A 14,822-nucleotide genomic window follows, 5' to 3' on the forward strand; every position below is an offset into this window, starting at 1 on the left:
GCATCACACAGTAACCATGGTTACGCACTGTCACGCGCACCTGTGCAAACAGTCTGAGAGAAACTGTGCTGTTGTTTAATAACAGACATCACTTTGAGCATTATGCATGATTTCATCTTTACATGTTGAACTTGTTGGCATTTTTCACTACCCACCAGCGTAAACTAAGATTACAAATATTTACAATGGTTTGTGTGTAACCTTTGAGGACTCACAGTGTGTCGACTGAAGAAGGCATTCTGTCCACACACAGACACAAAGCAATTTGACCACACACTTAAAACTATTTTACAAATGCATACATCCAAACCTGAGCACACACTGTGCACACAAATGTCTAAAAGTACACACAACTGCCTTCTCTCTCCCTTACAAAACCTTAAATGTGTGGACGAATCGTCTGATACGCACCGATCATGTTGCATGCCCACGTGGGGTTTTGAGGCAAATTTAACGCTGTCACTCAGGGGTGGGCAACTCCAGGGCTCGAGGGCCAGTGTCCTGCAGGTTTTAGATATCACCCTGGGTCAACACACCTGAATCAAACGATTAGTTCATCACCAGGCCTCTCGAGAATTTCAGGACATGTTGAGGAGGTAATTTAGCCATTTGAATCTGTTGTGTTGGATCAAGGACACATCTAAAATTTGCAGGACACCGGCCCTCGAGGCCTAGAGTTGCCCACCCTGGCACATATCATCTGCAAATGTAAGCTGCGATCATGTCACAGTGTAAAACTGGGACATCTGGGCCTCCAATGCCTAACTATTAGTTAGCTTATACTCACTCCAGAGTCTGATTCACAGCCAAGCTGTTCCCGATCTGCAGCTGAGCACTGGCTGACTTTTCCTAGCATCTAGCAGCAGATTATTTAAACCGTATACTAACGCTTATAGGCTACTGTATAGTTTCTCTAATTGGTAAATCACATTTTCTAGTTGATTTAGAAAAAGACACGTCCACGTCCCCAAAACAAGACAAAACATTTGTGTGCACAGAAAGGCTTTTCAAAGAAAAAGAATATCTGATTCGTAAAGCTAAACAAATTGCCTTGTATTTGTGTTTGGATTGAGGCACGCACTTGTGAGTCCTCAAAGGTTACACACAAATGATTGTACATATTTGTAAATCTTAGTTTATGCTTGTGGATCATATCGTAGGTTTTGCAACCCTTTTGAGGCAACTTTCCCTCCATAAGTCTATGCTGCAACAGTAACAGGAGACAGCTCCTCTGTTGAAGTGCTTTAGTTATAATAAGAGGCATTCAAACAAGTAGACATCTTAAATGTTTTTGTACATTCAAAGAGTAAGTAGAGTAATGTTTATTTATATACCACTTTAAGATACGAACGAGTCACAAATTGCTTTACAGAGGTAATAAAAATGTGGTCAAAATGGACACACCCGAATTACGTAAAGCAACACAAATCACAAAAAATTACTCAAATGCCTTTCTAAATACATTAATTCACAGCTATTTTTTAAAGGATGCCACAGTGTTGACGGGCCAAAGACAGAGGGGTAAGTTGTTCTGCAGTTTTAGTTTCAAAAGGTTTCGATCTCTGGACGTCAGGATTTGGTTTGAAGAATAGGTGTCGAGTAGACCGGAGACATATAAGTGGGATCCTCTCCTCCTAAGGCCATAAAAGAAAGAATGAAGATTTTGAACTGATATGTAAATCTAACAGTAAAGCCAGTGCAGACACTTTAACAATGGAGTGATATGAGAGAATTTATGAGTGGGATAAAAGCCTTACAGCAGCATTTTTGGCAGATTGGAGTTGATTAATAGATGATTTAGACAGACAATACCATAGAGCACTGCAGTAATCTAAGTGGGAGGAGATGAAAGGATGAACAAGCATCACCACTTTTGAAAAAAGTAAAATAAAAATAAACATGGCAAAAATAAACCGTACAATAACATTAGGGTGTTAGACTGACCTTCTCACATTAGTCCAGAGTACCAGACATTCTGAGTTAATGTGTAAATTCACATTGTTGCACTTTAAAGTCTTAACTATTAATCCACTACATCAACTGCTTTGCAGCACAGCTGCTGAAGTCACATGTTACAGGCCTGAATGCATTTTCCTTTTAACGAATCATTCTTTTATGAGGTTTGACCCTATTCAAACAACATCTGGGACTCGAGAGCAAAACATTGAAAACACTCTGAATATATATTTTAGGTGTAACTGAAACCACTGATGAAGCATGTTTTTTTCAATGATGATATATTATATTTGTTTCACAGGATCCAAAGACTCGAACCTATTTTTCATCTATTTATAACTAATGTGTTTCCAGTCATTGTTCTATAATTAGTCTTTATTTCCAGGAAAGCTTTCATTACAATTACTTGACATGTTTTTTTGTTTTTCCCAAAGAAAAGGAAACACATCTGCTTCCACCTCATGCAAACCTAAACCCGGAAAATGTTCGCGCCCCCCCTCGCGGGCATGCGCACACGCACGCACTAACACATTCTCCAACCACACACGCCCATCTTTTGCTCCATTGCGGTTTATTTCACACCTCAAACATTTAGTAAACAATTAAGCAAATACAAGTAATCTGCAATAAATTACATTTAGTAAGAAAATAAACTACTAACTCTTTTACGCTACGTCCACACCTACACGGGTATTTTTGAAAACACAGCTGTTTCGTCCACACGTAAACGGCGTTTCGAATCACCGAAAACTGAGATTTTTTAAAACTCAGTTTTTGCGTTTACGTGTGGACGAGGAATACAGAGTTCGTCACGCAACGTCAAAGGTATGTGCCTTTTTTCACATCATGCTGTGCGCCACGTTATTGTTTACATGAGATGAATTGCAGAATAGCAGGTAGAGACAAAATACTGTTAATCTGACAATCTGCAGGTTTTACAGGCTTACATATACACACGCAGCTACTGTTCCTCTATTTACAAAGGCAGAGGCGTCACGGTGTGATTACTTTACATGTAGTTGTTTTTTTCCTGTGTAATAATATTCAACATTGCTGTCAATACATTTTTCAATCCCTCTGCAAAATAGGTTCAAAAACATAAACAACTGTTGGATGCTGTTTGTCCGTGATTTGAACCGGGGGAACAAATTGTGGCAGGATCAGCCTGATGTTATTTGTATCCCACTGTAACTTTACTGTATAAAGAGCTAAAATCTCCAAAATGTCAGGAGTAGTTAGTCATTAAAACAAGTGTTTGTGAACTAAAAATCAAGAATGTGTGATACTGTTTGTCCGTGATTTGAAGAGCCCAGCGCTGCTCCCGACGAAGGGAAAACCAATTCTGCAGGAGAGACCTACCTTGGCACTTATGCACGTGAAGCCAAAGGGAAGATTTGCTTCACCATATTTTCTAGTCTTTGGCTTAGAATGAAGTTGGTTTGGAAACATATTCAGCGATGCTTCATCTCCTGCTTTGCGTTTGTGGAGGCGCCCCATGCTAGCAGTGTCCAAGCATTGTTTTTTTTGTTTTATTTTTTCCTTTTCATACCGCGCCTCCCCTGCAATGGCTCTGTGCCCCCCTTAGGGGGCGGGCCCCACACTTTGGGAAGGTCTGGTGTAGAGCGAGGAGGCTCTGGAGAAAGTTGAGCAAATGGAGGCTGATCTTGGAGGAACAGAGATCCTGGAGCCCCTCAAACATATTTACAGCCAACCCTGCATTAGACACACACACACACACACACACACACACACACACACACACACACACACACACACACACACACACACACACACTTTAATGATGTCATTCTTTAGTCCTTCCTTTTTTTTTCTTATTCATTACTCCAACTTGTAAGTTGACCATGAATCAAGCCCTGTATCAGTCTCATATAATCTGCTAATTATACATGAGTTGATCTGTTGAGTGGCTCCTACTGTTCCTCTCAGTCTTGCTTAAAGTTTTTTTTTAACTTGTTAAAACACTTTACTGACAGCATACATACATGAAAAACTGTGTGTAAACTCTCCTCTCCAGCTGTTTGTCTTTACTGATGCAGAGGTGGGGAACACCAAAGAAGTGATCGATCTGGTGAAGAAGAACGCATGTCCTCTGTGTACTCAGCAAAAACTGTTGTATTGCAGGTGTTTCTCTTTTGGGATTGGGGAAGGGGCCAGCTCTGCTCTCATCAATGGGATGGCCAAGGAAGGAGGAGGTCACGCTCAGTTCATCACAGGGACTGACAGGATGCAACCAAAAGTAAGACATTAAACACAATTACAGGTCAAGTTAAACATTACAGCAGCAGCAGATACATATTTGAGATCAGACCTGCAGTGAGTAAAATGTCTGTTCCAGCTGTTTGTGTATATTTGGAGAGTTTTTCATTATTTTTCAGGTGATGCAGTTGCTGCGATTTGCTCTGCAGCCAGCTGTGGTCAACATCTCAGTCACATGGGATTTACCAAAGGAAGTGTCTGTCACTGTCCTCTCTCCACCAATCACAACACTTTTCCAGGGTCAGAGGTCACTGATTTATGCCCAGCTCACTGGACAGGTAGGAGCAGCAGCCTCTCATGTTTTTGTTTAGGTAATTGATGACAGTAATTAACGTGACTTCTAACACTGTAATTCTGTGTCAGAGCTCAGAGGCAGCAGAGGGCTGTGTGACGCTGAAGTACAGCCTGGCAGGTCATCCCTCTGAGAACCAGCTGCACTTCAGTCTCAGACCTGCAGAGGACACTGGGTAAACAGTTTAACACAAACAACACTTCTGTTTTGAATTGTTAGTTTCCATGTGTTGAATTTAAAACAGTATTTTCAGAAACGTAACTCTACTTACTGGAAAACAGTTAATAATACCCAAACCTAATGCTGTGTGTCTAGTTTTAAACATGTTTCACTTTTTCCTAATCATTATTTCTTGGATTAGGGGTATCATAACATCTAATAGTATATCATTACTGATCACAAACATATTAGACATGACAGAGTAATCTCAGTCTGCAGTTTGTGTGAAATCAAGGCGACATTATTTGAATTCAAGTCCAAACACTATTGTGCAATAAGCTGACACTTTTACTATAAAAGACACTAAGAACAAACAGATTGACACACACAGGAACATCACCAACAACAACTAATTTGTGTCCTCAGAGCCTGCTTTTGTAAAGAATGACAGACTTGTCTGCACATTGCACACTGTCATAGTGTTTGTTTAGAGAAGAAAACAAAGTCTGTTTGACTTTTAGAGGCAAATCCATCAGTAGCAGAAAGGAATCGAGATCCTGTCAGGACTCCTTCAGCCTGATAACTGGGGTTAAGTAAAGACAGCATGTCTGTCTGGACTAAAGGTCACCATCTTCTGTCAGTGTGTGCGATAGAAACAAAGTATAGCACGATAACTCTTGAAAATATAGTCACTGGCAATACTGCATAATTTTTTTTAAATAAAGCATTTTTGGAGTTTAGTAGGAAGAAACACAGAGGTTTTACAGTAAGTTAAATGCACTGTTGTCCATGTTTACCAGATTCTCGTTAAAAATCTTTAGATTTCTATTTGGTTTCTTAACAATGTCTCCATGAAGCCCTGTAACACAAATCAATTAGTTAAAGTACAGTCATGTCTTAAAGACATCAAGGCCTGGATGACCTCGAATTTCCTGCTTCTAATTTCAGGTGAAAGCGAGTTTTTGTGCTCGACCCTAAAAATGTTAGAAACACAGTGTCCAGATACTTGACTCCCTCTGCATCCTTGTCTTTCCCCTCATCCCCAACCAGTTGCAGCAGATAGTTGCCCTCCCTGAACCTGGTTCTGCTGGAGGTTTCTTCTCTTTTAAACAGTCGTTCCCTCCCAATGTTGCCAAGTGCGTGCTCATAGGGAACATCTGGTTGTTGTGTTTTTCTTCTCTAATATTATAGGGTCTTTAGCTTAATATGCAAAGTGACTTAAAGCAATTACAGTTGTGAAGTAGTGGAATATAAATAAAATTCAAATTGGCTAATTGCAAATGATAAATGATCATTTATACAGTCTATCAAAGTGATTATGGGGGATTTCTGCTAAGCTGCAGCCTCTCTTCACTATAACTCCTGTTAAAACTATTTTAGGATCATGTTCTGTTACCAAAACAAATACCACAACATTGAAGTCTAGGGAGCCAGCTTCAGTGTTAACTTAAGCACAGCTCAGTAATTTCTTAAGCTGATGGGTAGTTTTTGTTTTTACTACCCAAGTTACTAGCTGCTTGTTAAACAGTAACTTCAAACTGTCAGTAAAACCAAGTCCAGCTCAGTTAACTCATGGATCATTCCATTTGTAATCAACACGGGTCTTCTGCTCAACCATCCATCATTTTCATAAAAAATGTTATGATACAAAGTGTGGGCACATATGATGAGTGCTGTGAAATTTTAGGTTCAAATAATAAATACTCCTCAAAATAAGTTCCTTTGAAAAATGCTCTGTCAGCCCACTTTCAGGCATGTTATTTTTTCACGCACTGAAATCTGATGCCATCTCAAAGACCAAGAAAACTCCCTGAAGTTTTCAGACATCAAAATGAATGAGGCTCTATAATTTTGGAAAAATGATGCTCTTTCATTTTATTTTCAACCTGGACTAAGCAAAGTTGTACTACTAAAACAAAAATATCAGTAGATTTTCCTGTCCAACAAGAATATGTGCATATTTTTCATTTGCGAGACTTGAGGGACTCCATTTCAAATCATCAGAGGTGCGGTTGCAGGGTGGTTGGTGCCTGTTGTGGTGGTAACCACTGAACCATACCGCCTAAAGATTATGGCCACCCGTCTGGCGACTCAGGAGGGGAAAGAGGTGATCTACCTGCACTGTGCATAGTGAGGGTGGAGTGCTGCTGACTTCGAATGAGAACACTGTCAGGTGGTGGAAGGAATGCTTTAAGGACCTCCTTAATCCCACTGGCATGTCTTCCATGGAGGAAGCAGCGTCTGGAGACGAGAGGCACAACTCGTCTATCTCGCGGGTGAGGTCACTGAGGCAGTTAAACAACTCCTTGGTGGCAGGGCCCCTAGGGAAGATGAGGTTTGCCCTGAGTTCCTGAAGGCTCTGGATGTTGTAAGGTTATCTTGGTTGACACGCTTCTACAATGTTGCGCGGCGATCAGGGGCGGTACCTCTGGATTGGGAGACTGGGGTTCCCATTTTTAAGAAGGGGGACCGGAGGGTGTGTTCCAACTATAAGGGTATCACACTCCTCAGCCTCCCTGGGAAAGTCTATGCCAGGGTGCTGGAAAGGAGAATCCATCCGTTAGTTGAACCTCAGATACTGGACGAACAATGCAGTTTTCATCCTGGTTGTGGACCACTGGACCAGCTCTTTACCCTCACGAAGATACTGGAGGGTGCATGGGAGTTTGCCCAACCAGTCTACATGTGTTTTTTGGCCTCGGCATTCGACCGTGTCCCTCGGAGTGTCCTGTGCATTTGATGTTTGATGTGGAGCTCTTATGTAGTGATTACATTTTTAAGATGTAATTTTCAAGTGAAAAACATAATATTTATCTGTTGCATAGTTTATAGTGCGCTGTTTTATGCACTGGGTTATCATGTAGAGTTCTGTTTGTCATCTAGCACCATAATCAGGTTTTGTTTTCCATCTTAGATTTTCCAGCTGTTGTGCCTGAGCAGCCACCCAGAGACCCTTTGCTGCAGTTAGTCTCCCTGCAGGAGGCGTCTAGCTGCTGGCTGCTTGATCCAGCTCTGGCTGCTGCACTGGGACAGACCAACGAGGAGGTGGAAAAGTCAAAGCCTGAAAAGGTGCACTGCTGTCAATTTAAATATTAACACAAAATGATGATGTGAGATAAAACAGATTTGATTCTATAATTTGAACAAAAACACACAATGTAATTAAAAACACACCATAAAACAAATAAAATGAAGTCAAACTAAATGTAGGCCTGCCTCACAGCCTGAGAATAAACATCTGCATATCAGAAGCTAAAACACTGGTGGTAATCACACTCCTAACCTCCCACTGAGCTGCACCAGCGTCTGATATTATCCAGAAACCACACGGCAGCAGAAATTATTTTCCTCATCAGTTGTTGTAAAAACATGTCAGCACATTATTTTAGAGCATTTATGATATCACAGTTTGGGATTTCATCAGGAAGAGCATCCAGTGTAATAATCTGCCAAATCAAATATGCAGAGCGGCCACCTTGGTGACCCCGTGTGACAAAGAAGTACACAAACATATGTAATATTACTGGTTGTAGAAAGTAAAATGTGTGTTCTGTCTGTTTTATTTGATTGATTGATTTGGTGAATTAAACCAGCAGTGAAGTGTGGGCCACCATTCTGGCTCTGATCTGGCTTCATGGTTTCAAGATGGATGCAAAGGACGAGTGGGAGCTTCTGGCTATGAAGGCTGCCTCGTGGCTCTGTGCTCACAATGGTACTAGCAATGATTGTAACAGATAAAATAACAGCTTTAAAAAACTGTTTCATTCTACAGCTTTCCTCCCACAATCATTATTTTAATATTTGTGTTGTGTTTTTAGCACCGTGTGTGTCAGAGTGTGTGGATGCTGGAAATGTCCTGCTGGGTTGCAGCGTGAAGAAAGAAGCTCTGGGACTCTGAGGGTTTTCTTAAAGTAGCTTCATCTTCAGAGTGAACAGAAGCAGGTCTGCTTACTCCACACTGCCTTTGATACAGAGCTGTTTTATATCATCAACCCCTTTTACATGTTTATTTGTCATGAATTATGTACCTAATTTTGGTTTTACCATTGTGGAAAAAAAGTATGTCAAAATTGTCTGAATACTCCTAACACAGTAGAAGATTGGACCACTGCTGTGGCAGCTCATTCAGAAAGTGTTTTAATTCCTTTTCTCTGCCACTAGATGGCGATTATGTTCATACTTTTACTGATTTCACACAGAAACACCAAAACCAATCTAAGAAGAGTCTTTTCCCTTCCTGTTATAGTTCTGAAAATGGCTTCAGTTCAGGACATTTTCAAGATGGTCCTCAGTGAATTGGAGTGAATAGAGCTAAACATTTAAAATAGCTATTTACAGTGTTTACACCATCTTCAAAACAAAAAAGTCTATCCTAGCTTTTATTTTTAAAAAAGTAATATTTTTATGGTCAAATTGAAATGAAACTATACAGAACATCATTCTGTTTCTCTCGCAGGAGTTACAATTTTATCCATAAAACACTTTCATTCTGCTAATTGACACTGATTGATCCTTGAACATCTTAAGACAGCACATAGTCTTCATTCATGTTTGCTTATTCATGACTGTAGTTATATTTACATCTGAATTTTCAAAAACTGCCTGTTTTGTAATGACTTTTCAAATAATAATTAGCATAAAAAGTTATGAAATCTATGTTTGGTTTTTTATTTCTTTGTTGTAACAATTTTGGAAATAAATTGTATATTGGCGTAAAAGTATCAATATATTTGAGGTTTGAGCAGCAAAGTTGAGTACCAGGGTTATGCTCCTGAATAACTTCCCAAGTCTTCTCTGCCAATGCCAAATAGCTTTCTGGGTGCTGCGCTGCACTGTCAGAGCACACCTCCTTATCTAAGGTTTTATGTGTTTCTTATTCTCTTTAAAAGTTCTGCTGAGGGCCTCCTATACTCGAAGTCTAAGAGCCAACTCTGTTCTTTGGCTCGACTTTCTTCCATAATCTTTTCACTTTTGTGAGAAATAAAACACAATTTAAGAACAGATTGTCATAAAAAGAAATGACATCAATAACTACACCAAGGACATTCAAAACAAATTTTAAACTTGGCTTAAAGACCATAAGTCTGATCTGAAAATGTCGACCAACTTCAACATTTAGATTGTGACACTAACTTGTCTCTCTTCCACAGTGTGTTTCTTTTGTCCTGCTCCCCTCTCCCTTAACCAGTTGTGGCAAATGGCTGCCCCTTCCTGAGCCTTGATCCCCCAGAGGTTTCTTCCTGTTAAAAGGGAGTTTTTATTTCCCACTGTTGCCAGGTACTTGCTCAAAGAGGATCATTCAATTGTTGGGTTTTTTTCTGTATTACTTACTGTATTTACCTTACAATATAAAGCACCTTGAGGTGACTGTTGTGTTGATTTGGCGCTATATAATTAAAACTGAATTACATCTCTGAAGAAATGTTACATGCATGTTTTGTTGCCTTTTTAAAGTGATGGGGGAATAATTGTAATGGGCTAATAAAAAGGGACAGACGTGCTCTGTGTAAAGATCAACCCTTTGACCATCATTCACTGCATCATTAATTGCTTTAACTTATAGTCCATAATGCTGTAAAAACAAAAAAAGAAAAAGCTGAGTCATTTTCACATTTTTATTGAGGTTTGAATTCAGAAAGTCTGTTGCTGATCTCAGTATGCCTGAAAATTTACAGATGTGGATAAAACAGGATAATGTGTTATTGTCAGGTTTGAGTGAATAACAGGACCCAAATGCAGGACTTCCTGAGAAGCCACAGGCAGTTTATTTACTTCACTTACTATTTATATCAGTTTGGTCAGCAGTCACGTATAGGTTCAAACAAAATGGCACGAGGCTGCAAAAATATTTATCATCTAGTAATCTTTATTAATGAAAGCATAAGTGTACCCACCAAAACACACCAAAGAACCCAACCCCTGTTACAGCAACTGGCTTCTTTTTATTCTCTATCATTCAGGTGAGCATCTGGAATAGCCCAAGTCTGGGGGAAGCAAACCAAATGAGAAACAAAACATCCACATATGCAAACATCAAACCACAATATAACACATGGAAGACATTTATATTTTGTACAAAGTCCTATGAATAATTCAATATGTATATGCTTCAGTCAATTGCATATAAATTAGAAACACCAAGAGTGAAACTTCCCCAACCTGGCACATTGGTTTACTCCAGGAGCTCATAGACAAGTAACAAAATCAGTTGTTGTGCTTCACCTTTGCTCCCAGTGTGTCCTGCCCATTATTAACCAAGCTCTCCCTCTGTTACACTGGAGTCCTTGCCAGTGTTTCTCACCCACGTTCATGTGATTAAGATTCCTGTAACAAACAAAACTTTGTATTCCCGTGAAAAGATCTTTTTTTATTGAGTCTGCTTTTGGGTAAAGGCCAACGTATCGACCTTCCTTGGGACAGAAAATAATCTGTGTCTCAGTCTTAACACTCGTCAACAACACACACCAAACAAAAATGAGCATTTAAATTTAAATGACATAAATAACACTGAATATAAACAGTCTGGTTTTCTAATATTGAAATGAAAGAAATTCTATTTTTTAAATTCAATCATTTTGAATTTTTAGCAGCACTGCCAAACTCTGATTCCTTCTTTAATAAACCTGGAGAGTCACTTACCTCTGTGTCAGTACTTACCAAAATATTGCCTCTTGCCCCTCTGACAGATGACCTCGCCTGAGAAAAAAAAAAAAAAAAATTAAAATGGCTGCAACTGCTGTGCTCCCTAAATTAGTACAAATGGGGGGGGGGGGGGGGGGGGAGGAGAGTGGGCATGTTAAATATTACAGTTAGATTTTCTTAAACTTTCACTCTTAGAAAGCATTCTGTTTTAAAGCGAGCACTTCAAAGACATGATGTTTGTGCAGGTCTCCACTCCTTCCTTCTCATGTTATCCAGCCACTGGTTCAGTCTTGCTGCTCCATCATAACCTTTAGTAAAACGAGAGGCTCAGAAGCAACAAGAGTATTGTGTGAAAAGAGATCTTAATAAACAAAGAGTGGCAGACCCCCCGGCTGTGTTGTGTTCTTGCTATTAGCAACTTTATGGTGATTCAGAACATACACCACTTAGTGCACATCAGAACAAAATGTCGGTATTCGTCATGAAAACTGTGCAGAACATTAGGAAAGAAATATACTGTGCAGGAAGACTAGCAGCATAAAACCAGTTTACCTTCATCACTCCAGGCATGATATTACACTGTCCCAAATATAGTCATGGTCCAAGTGAGGAAATGCAATATTTGCTTTTGAAGGAATCCTTTAAAAGCCAAAGATCCTTTTTTATAGATGATGTTTGGTGAGTATTCATGCATGCATCATCCATTAATGTTTGGGATGAGGGGCTGATTGACTTTGTCAGGACTGCTTTTCCCAATAAGCCACCAATATTAAACTTTGACAAGCCTTATGGCCAACTCAACCCATCAGATCTTTGATGTGTTAAAGCCAAAAACCTGCTACAAGACACAATCGAGAGGACTGATGAGAAAAGAAAATGAACTGGATTTTCTTCAAATTTAAAGAGCACCGTTAGGTTTAGCTCATTTAGCTTTGTTAGTGAGCATACATGTAGCTTACAAATAAGTAAATTGAATTAGGGGAGGGAAGAATCAACTTGAAGGCTGATCTCCAGGAAAAACTAGGAAGCTTGAAAGGGAAACAGCAGTTACTTTGGCTGCTGCCACAGCCGCTCCTTAAATACCTGGTCTTGCTGACACACTTAATTATCAAGCTGGTGCCTACATGAAGGTGAGAATTTCACTCTCAACCACTGAATAGACAAGATTGTATCCACACGACGGCTTTATTGATCCCTTTGCAGAGGTTTGAAATTTCTTAAAATAAATCTCAGAAAATCGGTTTGGTTTCGATGTTTAAATTATTTTTCCACAACAACAAACAGAAGCATCGATGTGAGCATCGGTCCAAACAAAAACAATACAAAGATATTATTAGTAGCTAACATATTGCACTGTGGGCTACTGACTAGATAGCCACTAATTACGCGAGGAAATACAAGAATAACTCTGAATGCAATTTGATTTATTGAATTTGTTTATTGAAAATGACTTGAAGAAAGACGAGAACATTTGTTGTCGTTTAAAGTTTTCTTTATTTTGTGCCAAATTGGTGCCAAATCAATAAATGAGCGGTAGAAGCTACCGTTCACAGATGGAAAATGTAAAACACTCACTTGCCACTCTATTAAGAACATGTTGCTTTTTGGTCAATGTGACGGACCAAAAAGCAACAAAGTTATTGTACCCAATTGATCCCTATGAGCGACCGTGGAGAGGAAAAACTCCCTTTTAACAGGAAGAAACCTCTGGCAGAACCAGGCTCAGGGAGGGCGGCCATCTGCCTCGACCGGTTGGTGGATAAGTGAGTGTTTTTTGTGCATATTAAATATTTAATTACTGTGAATGTTATATTAAATATTTAAATGACATATATACTTAACTGAAGCAGACGTGATGTGGGAAATTTCTGAAAATACCACACAGAAATGAGCAGCCTTCAAAGTGGTTTCTTAATTTGAAGGCTGCTCATGTATGCTGTGCGGCTTACCCGTGTCTGTTATTTCTGAAATTTGCCTCTGAGTCTTCTTTCCACCTCCCAGCGGGATTTATCCGAGACGCTTTCTTTCCACATCTTTCTGAAGTTCCTCTGTTCGACCAGGTCTTTTAGGATGGCCTTTCCATGAGCTCTGCAGAGAGAAGCATTTTTAATCAGCACTTTATTTTCTAAGTAAATGCAGAGAATTTATCAAAAGAAAGTCAAAATAGAAATATCAGCCTATAATTGTTAAAAGTTCACACTGACCTGACTTCAGAGGAAGCATCCTGACACAGTTCACTGACTGCCAACAGGAAGCATTTGGTGAAAATCTGTCCTGTAGACAGAACTTTCTCCGCTTCCATGAATTCTTTGATGATAAGAAGCCCCAGTGCGGCACCAGCTCTCACGAGAACGCTCTTATGTCTGAGGAAGGAAACACAGACAAATCCACTCAGTGTGTTTGATTTTCACCTGATCTGATTGTGATGCTGGGGTCACAGATACTCTTCACAGGTGTGAACTTACTTCAAACCCATAGTCACCAGGCTGTTTAGAAAGCGACTCGGGCTGCAACCGTGAACCAGAGCTGTCAGAGCTTCCTTGGCATGCTGCTGAATGAACACATTGGCATTTGCCCTTGCAAACACCTGGAGTAAACTCCCACAGGTCAATTCAGCTTCTTTGTCCATCCTCTCTTTGAGGTGAACACATAAATATACTACGGTGTCCAGTGCCGCACAGGACACACAAGAGCGATTGTTTTTAATCTAAAGAATCAGAGGAAATTTCAGCAGTTAGAAATCAAACCTGTTACAAAGCTGCATGAGACAGGGCACGCTTGCAAACATGGACAGAAGAGAGTGGCAAAAACACAGATGTAGAGAGAAAAACAGCTGGTATACCTCTTGTGTCACCCCCAAGCAAACTGTACGGAGGTTTAACTCCAACTCCTCTTGGTGATGCCGCGCCAGGGTGCGGATGTATCGTAGCCCCTCTATCTTTTTCTGCCTGTAGGAAGATCAAATAGTTTTAAAACTCATATCCTCACATTAAATTGAAAATAATTAATGATAACAGTAGAAAATCATTTTACCAGTCGTCCTGACTCAGCAGGCTGAGGCTCAGCCGGAGAGTCTCTGAAGGATTCGAGACTGGCTGTAGCTCCTCCCCTAACTTTTTGTCAATTGACTGGAGGTACCCCACGATAAGCCCTTTAAAGTCCACCTCTGGAGGGTGTCTAACAACCGTTCGAGGTTTCCTTTGTTCTGGAGCTGGAGCTGGAGCTGGAGAAGCTGGAGCTGGAGGAGCTGGAGTTCGAGCAGGGGCTGGAGCTACAGGAGCTCCTCTTCCAGCTCGTGGAGCTGGAACTCGAGGGGGGGCAGGAACTGGAGCTCGAGCAGGGGTCGGAGCTACAACCCTTGCTCGAGCCCCAGCTCCTCTTCCAGCTCGGAGAGCTGGAACTCGAGGGGGGGCAGGAACTGGAGCTCCAGGAGGAGCTGGAGCTGGAGCAGGGGTCAGAGCTACAACCCTTGCTCGAGCCCCAGCTCCTCTTCCAG

General features: G+C 40.5%; 1 protein-coding gene and 1 long non-coding RNA gene across 3 annotated transcripts; both read left to right on the forward strand.

Moving 5' to 3' along the window:
* Nucleotides 1-4,101: 4,101 nt before the first annotated feature.
* On the forward strand, nucleotides 4,102-4,706 carry LOC146374083 (von Willebrand factor A domain-containing protein 5A-like). Its single transcript, XM_084951565.1, has 3 exons — nucleotides 4,102-4,213; nucleotides 4,353-4,511; nucleotides 4,597-4,706. The coding sequence occupies exons 1-3, from the start codon at nucleotides 4,151-4,153 to the stop codon at nucleotides 4,702-4,704; spliced, it is 330 nt and encodes a 109-aa protein (XP_084807691.1). The 5' UTR covers nucleotides 4,102-4,150; the 3' UTR covers nucleotides 4,705-4,706.
* A 2,233-nt stretch (nucleotides 4,707-6,939) lies between these two features.
* LOC146374084 (uncharacterized) lies at nucleotides 6,940-9,828 on the forward strand. Of its 2 annotated transcripts, none has more exons than XR_014802310.1 (3): nucleotides 6,940-7,753; nucleotides 8,278-8,396; nucleotides 8,503-9,828. It is a non-coding gene; the product is annotated as an uncharacterized LOC146374084 (long non-coding RNA). The 2 variants fall into 2 exon arrangements; XR_014802309.1 differs by having other exon boundaries at nucleotides 7,595-7,753; nucleotides 8,281-8,396.
* The last annotated feature ends 4,994 nt before the right edge of the window (nucleotides 9,829-14,822 follow it).

This window comes from Perissodus microlepis, chromosome 14 (assembly GCF_051167445.1).
Source record: "Perissodus microlepis isolate ML-2025 ecotype Zambia chromosome 14, ASM5116744v1, whole genome shotgun sequence".
NCBI classification, from domain to species: domain Eukaryota; kingdom Metazoa; phylum Chordata; class Actinopteri; order Cichliformes; family Cichlidae; genus Perissodus; species Perissodus microlepis.